Genomic DNA, 16,881 nt, shown 5'->3' on the forward strand with positions numbered 1-16,881 from the left:
GGGTAGTTTCGTCACCGCCGCGAGAGCACGCAGCCGGAGCTGCAGCGCCCGGTAGCCGAAAGGGCGCCGCCCTCACGGACAAGGGGGAGAAAAATATTTGTGCCCTACGTTCCGGTGCCTGATCACAAAATTGCAACTTGAGCTCTCTAATAAAATCGCTAAAGTCGTTTCTTTTTTCTTTTTTGACACCACTAAATCCGTTTCCGATATGCAGTACCTACTTGGTGTGGCTCTAGAGAGTACTGCTGCTGTGTTCTATTTCCAATTCTGCCCCTTCTTGCATGCAATGTTACCAGTTGAATTTGTCGCAACAATCTTTCCAAAGCTGCACCAGATATCATTTGTACAAATGGTTGCACCAGATATCTCGTTCATTACTCTTCCAAATCTAAGCTCATTGATTTGGTAGATATTTGATAAGCCTGAACATGATCTCTCTAAAAACTGCCAATATTGTTTTGCACTCAGGTCTTTGAATGTAAATCACAAAAGGGCTTCGACGAAAATCAGCAGAAACATAGGTCCTTGAGGCAAAAGCGCAGCTATTTAATTGCCTTTTTGCCGTCCGGAAACAGCGCATTTTAGGACCAGAGCAGAATTCCTCGATTCTTTCAAACCGCAAGAAACCAGAGCAGCACGTAATTACCATTTCTGCCCTCCGCCGTCTCCCCCTCCCCTCCCCAACTCGCCGTCGCCGCGCACGCACGCACGGAACCGCCGTGCTATCATCGCCGGCGGCAACCACCACGTGCGGGGTGGAGTCAATCTTGAAGCAACCTCGCGGAAGAGAAAGGAAAAAGAAAAGAGAAAGAAACAGAAGGACCGCGAGAAGCAACAGCAAGCAGGAGCGTGGGGGGTAGGTGGGAAACGGAGCAGAGGTAGCCCAATTCGCCGCCTCGACGGCCGCTGACCTCGCCGGCGGCGGGGTCCCCTCTGCCGGAGCTGACGGATCCCTGGTCCCCTCTGATCCGAGCCTGATCCGCCCATGGTACTGTTCCGGATCCTTTGCTTGTGCGGCCCTTTGCTTTCCCAACTACTGCTGCTAGCTTGTGTGCTGGGCGCGTTTCGCTTCGGATGGCTGCGGATCGCATCATGTTTTGCCGGGTTTTGCTGCTCTGGATTGGTTATCAGGGCTTAATTGAGATGCGTGGGCTGCTTGCGCATTTGGAAGCCTTAGTCAATAGTAAAATTATCAACCCTAGTCTTGTAAGATTTTTTTTATACAGCATGCTTCTGCTAGCAGTAGAGTTCTTACAACTTTGGAGCGAGCTTTGCTGCTATTTTTGGAGTTTGCTTTACTTGCTGTGCATGCCGCTTAAAGAGGACCCTTTTTTTATGTGGAATTTGGATAGTTAGCGGGGTTGGATAATGAATTGCTTCTACCACATTCACGCAGCGGTATTGCTATCCTTACTTCACTCTATAGGTGAAAGCGTCATGCCTGCGTCTCCTGAAAACTACGCTGGTGATATAAATCGTAGCCCTTGTTTGCAATTAAGTTTGTTTAGCAGTAATAATAGGAAGACTGTGTTCATATTTCCCCTCTCTGTTTGAAGGCTTTCTGCTAAACAGACCTTAATTTTAGTTTAGATGGGTCTTTGTCAAGATTGCTAGCCGATATGTTTGCACTGGAAATGGAACTACACTATTCCATAGATGATTGATGCATGTTTCTTGTAGGTTCTGTATGAAGTACCTTTTATATCAAGTAGGTGCCAAGGATTTGAACTCAATTGTTCCTTAATAAAGAGCTAACTAGAGTTGTGTGATAAACCATTGATGTTTTGATGAGCAAGCCATAAGGATTAAATTAGTTATTGGTAGTTTCATGAATAGTGTTGACACAAATTTTATGAGCCATGATATTATTTGAAAATTTCAATACCAGGAATCTTGTGATTTAAAGTTGCATTGCTCAAAATTTGTATAATATTTTGGGTAGTAAACTGCATTTGTCCTATTCGTTTAGTGGTTTGGAATCTAAATGATCACTCAAGTTTATTAATGGATACTTTTGACTGTTAAATGCATGATTGCCTGAAGATTGTACCATGTAGTATTCTGTTCGTATTTGTATCACTTACTTGATGTAAAGAGTACTTATCAACATCGAAGTACTTATCAATCTGCATGCTGTCTTGGTATAATTACTATAGAGAAAACAGTGTATTTGGGGCCTTCTAAGTTGTAACACAACCTTGTACTGTACTGAAAATTGCACTGCTTTGATATGCTTGGGCTGTGGGCCTAACCACTGTGCTAGCTGTAAGCCTGTAACTTCTCGCTACTGATCTTCAGAATTTGGTTAAGTGCTGAGGTACATAATTGATGCATAAAGTGGAAACACAAATTTCCATTTGTACTTTTGTGCATGGCAGGGGACTGTATTGCATAAGTAGGGTTAAATGAATTGTCAGAAAAAGAACTACAGATTTTATTTTTTACCTCTATGAAAGAAAACATCTAGCCTCCTCAATATGTTTGGGAATAAAGAAAGCAATTTTTTCATGAAATTTAATTGCATCCCACAATTTCTTTTGTTAGGTGTAGCACAACTTTTGTTGGTAGTAAGTCTGTTCTGTTTGTTTGCCAGATGACACAGGGGTTGTTGCGTGCCTATCCCTTTCCTTATGTTGTTAAATTTCATTCCCCTGCAAGCTGGATTGTCCATCTTCCTCTATTCCCCTCTAAGTGATGCTTTCAAACAAAGTTGGTCTCACCTTTGGTCCAAATCCTAGCTTCTGGGCTTCGAAGCCTGGTGATGGATATAATATATTCACAGGGTTCAGAGCCTAACTCATTGTGCTGTTAGAATACTGTTTCTTTCATTATTTAAATCACAGCATCACACACTCATTTCATGGAAAACATCTATAACAATTCAACAAGATGTGTTGAATTCACAGACATAGTGACATGAGGGAAAGGAAGTGATAGTCAAGCAATGCTTTATCCATTAAGTTATTCCTTAACTCTGTTTTCTCTTGACATCTCTTTGATTATTTCACCATTTGTCTCACAGGGAACTCCAGTTAACATCATCGTTGGTTCTCATGTTTGGGTAGAAGACCCGACTCTAGCTTGGATAGATGGGGAGGTTGTTAGCATAAAAAACAATGAAGTACATGTGCAGACATCAAATGGGAAAAAGGTACCATTTACTTTTTCTTCTCATGCTTTCTGCATAAGATCTACATCTTCCTCTTGCTATAAAAAATTCAAATTATGTTGGTTTCTTTGTACTTAGCATTTCCTCAGGAATATTGGTGTTATTCTAAAAAGGAAATTTACAGATCTGTTCCAATTTTTTGTATTCTTCTGGACTCAAGATGTAGGCTGTATCTTTTTGACAGAAAGTGGATTCTGAATTTCATCGCACTTAATGCTTTTGCACAGGTTACCACAGACAGATCAAAAGTTTTTCCCAAGGATATGGAAGCTCCACCTGGAGGAGTTGATGATATGACAAGGCTGTCGTACTTACATGAACCTGGTGTTCTTCAGAATCTTGCTACCCGCTATGAACTGAATGAAATATATGTGAGCTCCTTACCATCTTTGCCTAAAATCTTACACCAAATAAATTGCATAAGTTGCTCATGAAACAATTCTGTTGCACTCAGACTTACACTGGCAGCATTTTGATTGCTGTAAATCCATTTCAAAGATTGCCACATCTTTATGATACCCACATGATGGAACAATACAAGGGTGCAGATTTTGGGGAATTGAGTCCCCATGTCTTTGCTATTGCGGATGTTGCTTACAGGTGAATTCTTCTAGTGTAAATATTTATATATATGGCAATATGGCATTCATTGACTAATTTACATGACTGCACTACTCTGATGCAACCTGTCAATGTGAGAAACCAGGGCAATGATAAATGAAGGGAAAAGCAACTCTATATTGGTCAGTGGTGAAAGTGGTGCTGGAAAGACTGAGACAACAAAGATGCTTATGAGATATCTAGCACACTTAGGTGGGCGATCTGGAGTAGAAGGACGTACAGTAGAACAACAAGTCCTAGAGGCAAGGCCGTTTAACCTTTTTCATTTATCTCCTTGCTATATGTATCTTTTAAATCGAAAATATTTGTGTTGGTTGTCAGTCTTATAGTGTTATGCCATACACAATTTCAGTCCAATCCAGTTCTTGAAGCTTTTGGTAACGCAAAAACTGTGCGAAACAACAACTCAAGGTAAGTCCTTCTCTATCTCTATTTCTCCCGTTTTGGATATTATGAAATGGTTGTTTGATGTTGACATTTGTTTAATTTCTGGTAAAGTCGCTTTGGCAAGTTTGTTGAGATCCAATTTGACAAGACTGGACGGATCTCAGGAGCTGCTATCAGAACTTACTTGCTGGAAAGATCACGTGTGTGCCAAATTAATACCCCGGAAAGGAATTATCATTGCTTTTACTTCCTTTGTGCTGCACCACCTGAGGTACTTTTCAGATTGACTTCCTATTACTATGTGGTTTTTGATAATTGGTATTTTGGGCATGTAACTCAACATAGTTGAGAAGGCTTATTTCTTATGTTTTGATCTTTGTAACCTGCAGGACATTCAGAGGTACAAGCTGTCTGATCCTAGATCCTTTCATTACCTCAACCAGTCAAGCTGTATCGAGGTGGACGGAATTAATGACGCCGAAGAGTATTTAGCAACAAAAAGGGCCATGGACATAGTTGGAATTAATGAGGAAGAGCAGGTGTGTCTCTTGTTAGTCTGAAGTTCCTATAATGTTAGTTTAAGGATTACCAACAACCATCATAATTCATTTATTTTACAGGAAGCTATATTCAGGGTTGTAGCAGCTGTACTTCATCTTGGAAATATAGATTTTGCCAAGGGAACAGAAATTGATTCATCTGTAATCAAGGATGATAAGTCCAGGTTCCACCTTAATACTGCAGCAGAACTTTTGAAGTGAGTGCATGTTTCTCCTTACATAGAATGCTTAATTTCCTATATGTTCAGTGTGACCACAAAAAATGCTAAGCACTAAAGTTTCTTGCAGATGTGATTGCAAGAATTTGGAAAAAGCGCTGATAACTCGAGTAATAGTCACGCCTGAAGAAATTATTACTAGAACACTTGATCCTGCTTCTGCAATTGCTAGCAGAGATGCATTAGCCAAAACAATATACTCCCGATTGTTCGATTGGTAATGATTCTTTTCCTCACCTGTCTGAAAATTACATGTAGATTCCAGTGATCATATCCTGACATCTGTTATTACTGTGGTCTTGTTCACAGGATTGTGGAAAAAATTAATGTCTCAATTGGACAGGACCCTAACTCAAAACAATTGATTGGTGTCCTTGATATCTATGGTTTTGAGAGCTTCAAAGTTAACAGGTTAGTGTTTTCTAACTCGTGAACTGGATAAAAAAAACCGCATAATAGAAAATGTGCTAAACGGAGCTGTTGAATTGCTCTGAACAGTTTTGAACAGCTATGTATCAATTATACAAATGAAAAGCTGCAACAACATTTTAACCAGGTATGTACTGAATTTACTCTCAATGATATCACTTTATTCTTGAGATTCCTGACCTTAAATAAACATGTGGCATTTGTCTGCAGCATGTGTTCAAAATGGAACAAGAAGAGTATACCAGAGAAGAGATAAACTGGAGTTACATTGAGTTTGTTGATAATCAAGACGTGCTAGACTTGATAGAGAAGGTACATGCATGGCACACAAAATGCACAAGTGTCATAATGTAACTTAAAGAGTATATATCACTAAAATGCAAGACTTGGTTGGTCTACAGGCTAAAAACTCATTTATGATACTTTTATTATTAAGATGAGCTAGAGTTTGGTGAAACAAATTTGGGTATTTGGTAACGGTCTAGTGGAAACTCCGAAATAAAATATTTTTAGTTTCAAATCTTGTTTTAGAATTGTGTATGACACTAATAACATGTATTCCTATTTTTTCAGAAAGGTGGATTGATTGCACTTCTGGATGAAGCATGGTATGCTTTGGGAATTCCCACTTGCAAGCAACATAGATTCCTTCAGTTACTATGGCAACTGTTGTTAGCTATTTGAATTCTCTGTTATCTGACGCTTGTAAATTGATTGCTTTCCCTAAAATTTTCTGTGCAGTATGTTTCCTAGATCAACACATGAGACATTTGCGCAGAAGCTATATACAACATTTAAGAATAACAAGCGGTTTGCCAAACCAAAACTTTCACGTACTGATTTTACAGTAGTCCATTATGCTGGTGATGTAAGTCTTCTTCATAAAAGGATATGTAAATTCTTGTATAAAAAATGTGAGGATGTTATCATTAGAAGTTTTTTGTGCCATACACAGGTGACATACCAGGCTGATCAATTCTTAGACAAGAACAAAGACTATGTAGTGGCTGAACATCAGGATCTGCTGAATGCTTCTTCATGCCCGTTTGTAGCTGGTTTATTCCCTCCACTCCCTCAGGAGACAGCAAAGTCCTCAAAATTTTCATCCATTGGATCACGTTTCAAGGTGTGAAATTCTGTTTTATTTTGTTGCTTATTCAAACATCATACTTTATTTTGTTGCTTATATATCAATAAAATAAGTTTCTTTAGTGGCTATCATTTTCACCTTATCTGTATTTTTGGAAGCATCAGTCCAGTCATAGAAGCTATATGCACCCCACTGCATTTTTTTTTTGCCCTTAGAATAACATTTGGTGCCATTGTTGAAAGATGCTATCCATGCCGCTGTCACTTCAATCCATGCCTGGAGCTCTTTATTAGGCTTTGATCTATGCCATATTTCCTATTCAATGTTCCCCAATACATAAACAGTCGACACACTTTTGACATTCCTAGCATGGCACCTGATGACATTGTATGGCAGACTATTCAATATTATGTTAGCTACAGTTGAACAAATCCCAGGTGTGCTTATAGTTGGGCTACTTCATATGGGCTCAAATCAAATTCAATTTCTTCTCTTCATCATGATTTCATCCTGCTTTCGATGGTGTTTACCCACGATGTAGAAGTGTACAACAGCACGGCACACCTGGTCAGCATGTTAAGCTAGCTGGGCTGGATGCTGATCTGCATTTTTTTCAAGACTGAATGCACAAAAGATCATACTGGTCTGGGCTATATAGGATGGTTTGGCTCCTGCATTGCTGCCTGAGCAGAGAGTTTAGCTTGGAGGGAATCTGGGCATTGGATAGGAATTTGTAAATTGTATTGGGATTAGAAAATAGGCTAATTCTTTGTTGCTTCATTCCAATGTTTACAACTTCACATCACTGTCTCTTTAATGGGTCAAAAAATCTGGATCTGGCCAACTTATCACTAACACTGTTAGTAACTTGTAGACTCTGCACTAACTTTCTCTTTAAATTACAACTCTATCTTTGTTTCTTTTCTAACGGTCCCTTCTTTGTCATATATAATGCAACTATGCAAACACTTATAAGGTTGACATTTTAGACCTTATGTGTGCCATTGTATATTGCACAAGTGTGGTCTCTATGAAAAGAATGTTTGAAGCGCATACAGTTTTACCTTGTGACGTTGCGCCTGATATGCGAATAAAAAGATTAAAGATATAAATTGATAAAGCCTTTTTAGTATGTGAATGCACCAGGGTGCAACTTAATCCATGTGTCTGTATGCTCCTTTTGGTATGCGTATATCTCTCACTACAATAGCGTTTTTGGAAAGTCGTGCTGCCTCCCAGATGGTGTATGGCAGTGATGGACATGGTTTCTCCTTGTGCTACTTAGTGATATAGTAGTGCGGTCATAAACTTTAGCATTTCTTTATATGACTATACTTATTGCTTTATTCATTTTGAATGTTTTTTTGTTTTTACCCTCGGTACAAATGTTTGTTTTTTATGTACTGGTACATAAATTGGGAAAGCAAGTTTGTTGATTCTCCTTAATGTTCTCTCTATTTGTTGTTGATAACTGACATTCTTGTTGTACCAATTTCAGCTGCAACTTCAATCTCTCATGGAAACTTTGAGCTCTACTGAACCCCACTATATTAGATGCGTGAAGCCAAATAATCTCCTCAAGCCAGCCATTTTTGAGAACACAAATGTTATACAGCAACTACGATGTGGAGTAAGATTCTTAAACTCTGTTAGTATAATAGATGCTAGAGTCAATTGAACTAATTAAGACGTATCACAGGGTGTTCTTGAAGCTATCAGGATCAGCTGTGCTGGATACCCCACAAGAAAAACTTTTTACGAATTTGTCAATCGTTTTGGTGTCCTTGCTCCTGAAGTTTTAGAAGGGAGGTAGGAAGTTCACAAAGAAAGCAAAATGGAGTTTTCTGTCCTTTTCTCCAGCATTTACTTTTGAAATTCAATCTATTCATTTACTTTTTTTCCCCCTTTGTATTGGTGTGCATAGCAATGATGATAAGATCGCGTGCCAGAAGATTTTGGAAAAAATGGGTCTGGAGAACTACCAGGTGACACACGGAAATGCAACTATGATCTCAATACTGCTGACTTTCTCATGTCGTTTCATTTAGCATTGGAACCTAATATAGGCATCTAATCACAACAAACGTAGGATTTTAGTGATCTGAACTAGAATTTTTCTTACCTGATTTTTTTTGCTCTTACAATTTTTCATGCATCCTAAAATAGTCTAATATTGATATGTTTCTTAAATTGATCTTTACTGTTGTATCCATGTCAACCTTTTCTTGTACCTTTGACAACAAAGAAAAGAAATCCTTGAGACTTGATAGCTGCTTTTGTCTTTTAGAAGTGGATTTACTTTTCAGGCAAATGCCTATGCTCTAGATTTCAGGCTTGCATTATTATGTTTGGGAAACATATGTACGAATTCTGTCCTTCATATATGTACTTTTCATTGGTGCTACCCTTGGTTCATAGCTCTTAGCTTGTCTCTTGCTATTTTTTCCAGATTGGAAAAACAAAGGTGTTTCTGAGAGCTGGACAGATGGCTGATTTGGATGCACGTAGAGCTGAAGTATTAGGAAGAGCAGCAAGAATCATACAGAGACAAATATGTACATATATTGCAAAGAAACAGTTTGTTGAGCTTAAAAAATCAGCAACACAACTGCAATCTTTTGTCAGAGGTACCCATTCCTCTCTTTCTTTATGTAAAATGTTAGACAGAAGCAATGCTGATGTTGATTTTCTTTTCCCAAGTATATTATAATGTTGAATCCATGTGGTTTTCTATGGCATTTACCAACTTAACACACCTATCTTTTTTCCTCTTGCAATCCAGGAACCTTGGCTCGTAAGCTGTATGAGTGCATGAGGCGGGAAGCAGCAGCAGTGAAAATACAAAAGAATATGCGTCGCCACAAAGCACGAGAGTCTTATTTACAACTGCAAGCAGCTGTAATCACACTGCAGACAGGCTTAAGGGCAATGTCTGCTCGCAAAGAATTCAGATTCAGAAAGGAAACAAAAGCAGCTGTCCACATCCAAGTATGATATTTTCAATTAAGTTGTTATTCAAATTTCAGAATTTCTACACTACTTGTTTCCTTCTTCAGTTATTTCATTTCGTTTAATGATCATTTCATTGACATGATATTTTGAACACAGGCTCGATGGCGCTGCCACAGAGACTACTCACATTACAAGAATCTGCAAGGTGCGGCTCTTACTTACCAGTGTGCGTGGAGACAAAGGCTTGCAAGAAGAGAGCTCAGAAAGCTCAAGATGGTATATTTACATCTCTTATCCTCTGCAGTCCTTCAATTTTCTATACTATAGCACAAACATCATCTCTGTGTACAATGACCATCTGCAGGCTGCGAGAGAAACAGGGGCCCTTAAAGAGGCCAAGGATAAACTTGAGAAGCGTGTTGAAGAGCTAACCTGGCGCTTAGGATTGGAGAAGCGATTAAGGGTTATTTCGCTTCTTATCACAACACTGCTTGAAATTTGGTAATTGTGGGCCAGTTCTAATGTTCTTTACTTGCAGACTGACCTTGAGGAAGCAAAAGCCCAGGAAATTGCTAAGCTGCAAGAGACATTGCATGATATGCAGCTTCAAGTTGAAGAAGCAAAGGCCATGGTTGTTAAGGAAAGAGAAGCTGCTAGAAAGGCAATTGAAGAAGCCCCTCCAGTAATCAAAGAGACTCCTGTTCTAGTCGAAGACACTGAAAAGATTAACTCACTGACAGCCGAAGTTGAACAGCTAAAGGTATGGTGGCAGCTGATCTTTCATTGGGACATTTTCATTGGCAGCTACAGTAACATCTACATTCCTTTGGATCTCACTTGCTGCTTATCATATGAATAAAAGTATAAAATGTTGTTAATCATTTCTGTTTCACAGTTTGTGAAATGTTCAGATAAGATATGATTGGACAAAAGGATGCTTTGTGCTTGGAATCTGAAAACATGTGCTTGTTGCATGATCTAGTTGAAGTTATACCCTTTTTTTTTAATTATTGCAGGCTTTGCTGCAAACTGAAAGGCAAGCAACAGAAGCTGCAAAAAGAGAACATGCTGAATCTGAACGGAGAAATGAAGAACTAATTAAGAAGTTTGAGGGTGCAGAGAAAAAGATTGAGCAACTTCAGGACACTGTCCAGAGGTATAGTCTAAATAAGGTTCCAGAATATCATTAATTGGTCTCACTTTCACTCTCACCTATCTAATATTTTGATTCGTTGCACCGTTTTCGTTAAGAATAAATGCCTAATATATTTTCATTAAAATAAAACCAGGCTGGAGGAGAAAGCGACCAACATGGAATCTGAGAACAAAGTGCTCCGCCAACAGGCTGTTGCAATTTCTCCTACAGCAAAATCATTAGCTGCATATCCTAAGTCTCCTTTCCAGGTATGCTTGGTTCCTGCTTACTACAGGCATTCTGTACATTCATACTTGTTTTTGTTATGGTGACTTAATATTTTAATCCAACTTTGTTAGCTGAAAACTCCGGAGAATGGGAATGCTCTAAATGGAGAAGTGAAGTCATCACCAGTAAGTGAAAAGAACAATGTTAAAAACACTTGACATATAATTCTGGAGTAACTGATATTAGTGATGTTGTGATGACCTTTTTTATATCTTGAAATCTTTACATAGGATGTCACCCCTATCTCATTAAACCCCAAGGAGCTTGAAGCTGAAGAGAAGCCACAAAAATCACTTAACGAGAAGCAGCAGGTTTGTTTTTTGTTGACTACTTTGTTCGTTCCACCTTTATTTCCTAAAATAATGCACCAGCTTTGGTTTGATCGTTATAACAGTTAGTGATTTCATTTCATCATATATGAATTTTGTGCTCCAGGAAAATCAAGACCTGCTCATCAAGTGTGTGTCACAAGATCTGGGATTCTCCAGTGGCAAACCTATTGCAGCTTGCCTTATCTACAGGTGTCTTCTACACTGGAGATCATTTGAAGTTGAAAGGACTGGTGTTTTCGACCGTATTATTCAAACAATTGGCTCTGCTATTGAGGTAATGAACTGTGCTTGTTTGTTTGACTTTACTCCCTTTTTCTCGGAGAACTACACTTTACAATTTGCTTGCCTAGTAAATTCTGACTACGAACTGGTGTATATTTGTACAACTGGAAAGATAGAAACAAAGTAATTGCAGCTACAGCATATATTCAAAAATTCTGGGTATTGTCAGAACATATGGACAAAAGGTTTATTCTTTTCAGTCGATATATGTGGTGTTGCTATATAACTAAGTTCAAATTCTGTCTTTCCAAAGTCCCAGGACAACAATGACAAGTTGGCATATTGGCTCTCAAATTCATCTACACTACTGCTGCTGCTGCAACGAACACTGAAAACAACTGGAGCAGCTGGACTGACTCCTCAAAGACGTAGGTCATCTGCTGCGTCTTTTGGGAGGGTGTTTTCGGTAAACCATTTTTCTTCACCCTGGTATTATTACTTGGCATTCTAGTTTTCTAGTGAGAAAAACGCTGAATTCACTGTTTCTAAAATACAAAGGGGATGCGAGCCTCACCACAAAGCGCTGGGCGTGCTTTTCTGGGAAGTCGCTTGATTGGAGGGCTAGGTGATCTTCGTCAAGTTGAAGCCAAGTATCCTGCCCTGCTTTTCAAGCAGCAGCTCACAGCTTTCCTTGAGAAGATCTATGGAATGATAAGGGACAACTTGAAAAAAGAGATATCTCCTTTGCTTGGTCTTTGCATCCAGGTATCCATCGCTGTTTCTTTACTATCCGTTATTTCAGGAGTAAACCTCATGTTTTATTTTTTTTTCTTGGTTCTTAATTTTTCAGGCACCAAGAACATCTCGTGCTAGTCTAATTAAAGGATCACGATCTCAAGCAAATGCCTTAGCTCAGCAAACTCTGATTGCCCATTGGCAGAGCATTGTGAAGATATTGACAAATTACTTGAACGTTTTGAAAGCCAATTTTGTATGTCACCTAAAATTAACTTCACATTCTACCTTTTAGAGTAAAAATATGCATTGACCCGACTCACATTGATATTAACAGGTCCCTTCATTCTTAATCAGCAAAGTGTTCACACAAATCTTTTCATTCATTAACGTCCAGTTGTTTAATAGGTAAGATTTCAATAGTTGCTCTGCATGTGGTACATTAGGTTCTCCTTCCGTTTGGGTTTTAAGAAACTCCTTGTATTGTAGTCTGCTTCTTCGACGGGAATGCTGTTCGTTTAGCAATGGAGAATATGTGAAAGCTGGGTTGGCAGAACTAGAACAGTGGTGCATTTATGCGACTGAAGAGGTATAATCTTTCTATTTTTTAAAAAAAATTTGGACAATATTTAGTTTATATGCTAATATCATGTTGCATAAACAGTATGCAGGTTCTTCTTGGGAAGAATTAAAACATATTAGGCAGGCTGTTGGATTCCTTGTATGTATTCTATGCAGTTTGGATGTTTTATTTGCAACTTTCTGAGTTGAAATCAGATATTCTAACCGTTTATGTTATAGGTAATTCATCAAAAGCCAAAGAAAACGTTGAAAGAAATTACCAATGATTTGTGCCCTGTAAGTGATCTGTAAACTTACTTATCTCTTGCTACACAGCAGCATTTGTTCGTTATGATTTATCCCTTACAGCTTGTCACCCATTTTGCCAATTTCAGGTCCTTAGCATACAACAACTATATAGAATCAGTACAATGTATTGGGATGATAAGTATGGTACCCACACCGTTTCCTCAGATGTAAGCTCCTTGTACTTGATTTAAGTTGTCACTCAGCTCAAACTCCTTATGTTATTGTGTATATGGTGCTATTTTGTTTCTGATGTTGTCATCCAAAATGACGTAGGTCATCTCAAATATGAGAGTAATGATGACGGAAGATTCTAATAATGCAGTGAGCAGCTCTTTCTTGTTGGATGATGATTCCAGGTTATTTCCTTATTCCTATGCTGATAACTAGTTGACTACATTTACTTGAAACTTGCCATCTAACAGTGTACTACTAATCACAGCATTCCATTTTCGGTGGATGACATCTCGAAATCGATGACAGAAATCGAGGTGACAGACATCGATATGCCACCTTTGATCCGGGAGAACTCTGGATTTACCTTCCTACACCAAAGAAAGGATTAACTGGGTGGCCCTTCCATCTGCAAGTCTCTTCATTCTGTTCTCCACTCAACCTGTGCATAACTCATGTACATACATACACTCATGCCTTTTGCTGTCTGGTCAGGGTAATTGTTAGATGTATTTGTTGCTTTTCGTTAGGTCTTTGCTTTGATTGATTGGTTCTTTCTTCAATCTTCTACCCCATTTTTTTTGGGGGAAGGGGGTCCTCAATTCATATTATATTGTAGTGAAGGGGTCGGATGCCCCTGGTCAGGTCCCAGAGCTGCTATTGGAAAAGCTCGGGGTCCTCCAGCGTCTGGAAAAGGTTTTCCACAGCTACGAGTCAGTCATCTTGTGGTCGTTCATATGGATTGTCACCATATTGTAAATTGCAAAGAAGAAAATAGTTGGAGAAAAATTACAGTGACAGCAAAGTTTCTGGTGTGACCGTTTTGAAATGCACTGATGTAGTGATGTTCTGGAATTCCGTTCTCCGGGTGGAGGATGGGTGTTTCATCTCTGGTCGGGAAGAAACGGATGCATAGAAAGGCTTGCTTCATCTTAAGGTGGACATAGAAAGATCTAACCATTATTCACATGAAAATGTGCCTGAGATAAATTCATAATCTCAAAGGAAATGGTAACTAACTTTTCACTGCGGATGGAGGAATTTCCGATGGGACGGTGATTTCGCACCGATGCATTCAGAGCAAGCAGATGGAGCGGGATTGATCTAAAAAAAAAGTTCAGACCTGAGATGTGAGGTTGTCCGCAGCGGCAGGCCATATCGTTGCTGCCAGCAACTGAGTAGCATCGAAGTCGCTACTTCATAATTGCTGGCACAACAACGATACTTCATAATTGCTGGCACAACAACGAGAGTACACGAATCACTGAAACAAATCAAAATTAAGGGTATGTTTGGCAAAATTAAGGGTATTGTTTGGTAGGGCTTCAGCTCCAGCTGAAACAGCTCCGACCGTGGCTTCTTTGGCTTCTTTGGTGGAACCGCTTCTCTGACGGAGCTTCTCTGATGGAGTTGATCATTTGGCAAAATGGCTTCTTCATTTTCAATAAACATATAGAAAAATGGTAAATATCTATTATACCCCTAACTATTCGATTCAGTTAGCAAATGAATTTTGGAGTGGACCTTCTCTTTCCTCTTCGAGTGTCCACCCCTATCCGTTCGTCTATGCTCTGTGCTTTCTCTCTCGTTCAGTCAAAGAAATAGATGGTGCCATGGTGGTGTGAGCAGATACCTTCGCAGTCGCCATGGGCTAGCAAGTTCAGGCTTCCGGCCTCATCCTACCCGGTACTCGCGAGCTCCGTCTGTTCGGCCCCGCCGCCCTGCTCCATCCCAATCGATGCTGCATCTCCGTCACTCTGTCAGGCCATGCTGCTGGGGCCATGGCCGCGCTGCTTCGTCCCCGCCGTGCCGTCCTCCCGCGGCAGTGCCAGCCAAGACGGGGCCGCGTGCCGGTGCCGGCTCCAGCGGAGGCGCACATGGCTGACGGAGCTGCAGGCCCAGCGCGGCCGCGCCGCTGTTGCTTCCAGCCATGAGGTGGGAGGCAGATAGGGTGTAATTTTGGTTAAGTTAGGAGATAATTTCATTTGCATCAGCACGGAGTCAAGGTGGAGCCGGGAGGAGCTACTATTTTCAGCTCCTGCCGCCTAGTGCAATTTGGGCTCCGGCTCCTGCACGGCTTCAGCCCTGAAGCTGTTTTAGGACCCGTGGAGCCGGAGCTGGAGGAGCTATGTTTTCTGGCTCCACCAGCTCCGCCTGAGCTCCTGGAATAAGGACTCCGTTTCTCTTCCACGCCTTCCGCGGAAGCGCTTCGCTTGGCAGGGCTCCTGCTGGAGCTGGCTTTGGAGCCATTCGTGGAGCTCTGCCAAAGGAGCTCTTAGAAAAAGACATTTGGTAGGACTCTAGATGAAGCCGGTGGAGAAGCACTTCATGAAACCCTAGCAAAGAGGGTCTAAGATAGTTGATGAGAAAGAATGATTAGGGGTCCGACACGGCTAAATCCAGACTCCAGCACGAAAGTAGCATTTCCAATCAGAGTTCGGAATTTCAGCAAAAAATTGGCGATGGCGAAAATCCGCTGACCTGTAAATATCATACCGGTAGCATCGGTAATTTTCGGTTCAAATTCGCCTGGAGTTTCAAGTTTAATTCAAAATTTAGGCCAAAACACCGGCCTACCGGTCTTACCCGTCGCCTCCGAATTTTTTTTTGTCAAACTGGTAGCTTGAACACTGGTTCCGATACTAATTCGTTCGGTTACCATCATTCAATTGTTGCGGAATTTGATTGGCTTTTGAGAAAAAGAAAAGCTTACAAATCGTAAAGCACATGTCGTTCGATGACCAGGGAAATAACTTGACTTTGATAGGATTACCCTTTGTTGATTTTAATGAAATTCAATTCGAGATTGGAATCCTTCGTGGAAATACGAGAGGGATTCGTATGGATAATGCCCTAGCCGGAGGCTTCGATCCAATAGTCATAGATATTGTTTGGCTATGAACGGGCACATTTTCCGGGGGCATCTTATGTAGCGCGAGCGACTGCAGCCGCAGTCGTTGCAGGAGGCCGGTCCACCGCCGGGCTGATGCGCCTGTGCCTCACCAGGGAAACGTCTAAAAAATAAAACAAAAAATGTTTTAGAACACACCATAATATTCTAAATATATTATTACTAAGAAGACGTAAAAATGTTCATCGTAAAAGAGATATTTTAAAGATAAAACAAAATATCAGATGTGCTGACATTGCCTGCTGATATTGCATGGATCTTTCTAGAGTAAGGATGGTGTATGTCCTATAAACTGTTGTAAAATATTTTATCGAACTAGTCAGCATAGAAATTATTCGGTATAACCGAAATAGGACTCCTCATATCGTACCAAGCTAGGAACATCACATATACATATACATATACATATACATATACATATACATATACATATACATATATATATATATATATATATATATATATATCCTGTAACCCTATCCCCTGAATATATAAGGACGGACATGTACCCACTCAAAAATATATTCATCTTTGAACTATTTTAGATGTGTCAGCTTCTTTTATGCATATTTTAGATTTACATATTTTATAGCTCTTAATTGTTGAATTTAAGAATTCACGTATAATTTATACTAATGTATACCAAAAATTTTAGCAGATTTTGGAGTATACCGTTTCTACATAGGTTATACGGAATTGTATATGAAAAAAATTATCGCGGCATACCCTTTACTAAAATTCTAGATCCGCCACTGCGCGTGGTGCATGCCGCCGGACCAGTTGATGGCGAC

General features: G+C 39.9%; 1 protein-coding gene and 1 long non-coding RNA gene across 2 annotated transcripts; one reads left to right on the top strand and one right to left on the bottom strand.

The window, feature by feature from the left end:
- Positions 1–590: 590 nt before the first annotated feature.
- LOC112893522 (myosin-17) lies at positions 591–13,984 on the top strand. The gene is made up of 39 exons (XM_025960899.1): positions 591–988; positions 3,023–3,151; positions 3,397–3,540; positions 3,624–3,769; positions 3,876–4,032; positions 4,143–4,201; positions 4,289–4,448; positions 4,567–4,716; positions 4,798–4,934; positions 5,026–5,172; positions 5,265–5,366; positions 5,454–5,511; positions 5,595–5,696; positions 5,958–5,992; positions 6,126–6,252; positions 6,340–6,510; positions 7,973–8,104; positions 8,174–8,283; positions 8,399–8,459; positions 8,924–9,101; positions 9,257–9,462; positions 9,583–9,702; positions 9,791–9,889; positions 9,965–10,186; positions 10,443–10,582; positions 10,716–10,830; positions 10,921–10,974; positions 11,080–11,160; positions 11,285–11,455; positions 11,717–11,869; positions 11,962–12,168; positions 12,254–12,394; positions 12,476–12,546; positions 12,628–12,727; positions 12,803–12,859; positions 12,940–12,996; positions 13,095–13,175; positions 13,282–13,364; positions 13,448–13,984. The coding sequence occupies exons 1-39, from the start codon at positions 986–988 to the stop codon at positions 13,569–13,571; spliced, it is 4,590 nt and encodes a 1,529-aa protein (XP_025816684.1). The 5' UTR covers positions 591–985; the 3' UTR covers positions 13,572–13,984.
- Positions 13,967–15,375, bottom strand: LOC112893524. The gene is made up of 2 exons (XR_003228837.1): positions 14,200–15,375; positions 13,967–14,110 (listed from the first exon to the last, which is right to left on the bottom strand). It is a non-coding gene; the product is annotated as an uncharacterized LOC112893524 (long non-coding RNA).
- Between the last annotated feature and the right edge of the window lie 1,506 nt (positions 15,376–16,881).

Source organism: Panicum hallii, chromosome 5, assembly GCF_002211085.1.
Source record: "Panicum hallii strain FIL2 chromosome 5, PHallii_v3.1, whole genome shotgun sequence".
Lineage (NCBI taxonomy): Eukaryota > Viridiplantae > Streptophyta > Magnoliopsida > Poales > Poaceae > Panicum > Panicum hallii.

What these genes read in the sequence shown, in the direction of transcription:
- LOC112893522 (XM_025960899.1), top strand. An exon ending in ACTGCAGCAGAACTTTTGAA is followed by an intron (nt 4,935 to 5,025) that starts GTGAGTGCATGT and finishes AGTTTCTTGCAG; the next exon opens with ATGTGATTGCAAGAATTTGG. An exon ending in ACTGCAATCTTTTGTCAGAG is followed by an intron (nt 9,102 to 9,256) that starts GTACCCATTCCT and finishes CTTGCAATCCAG; the next exon opens with GAACCTTGGCTCGTAAGCTG.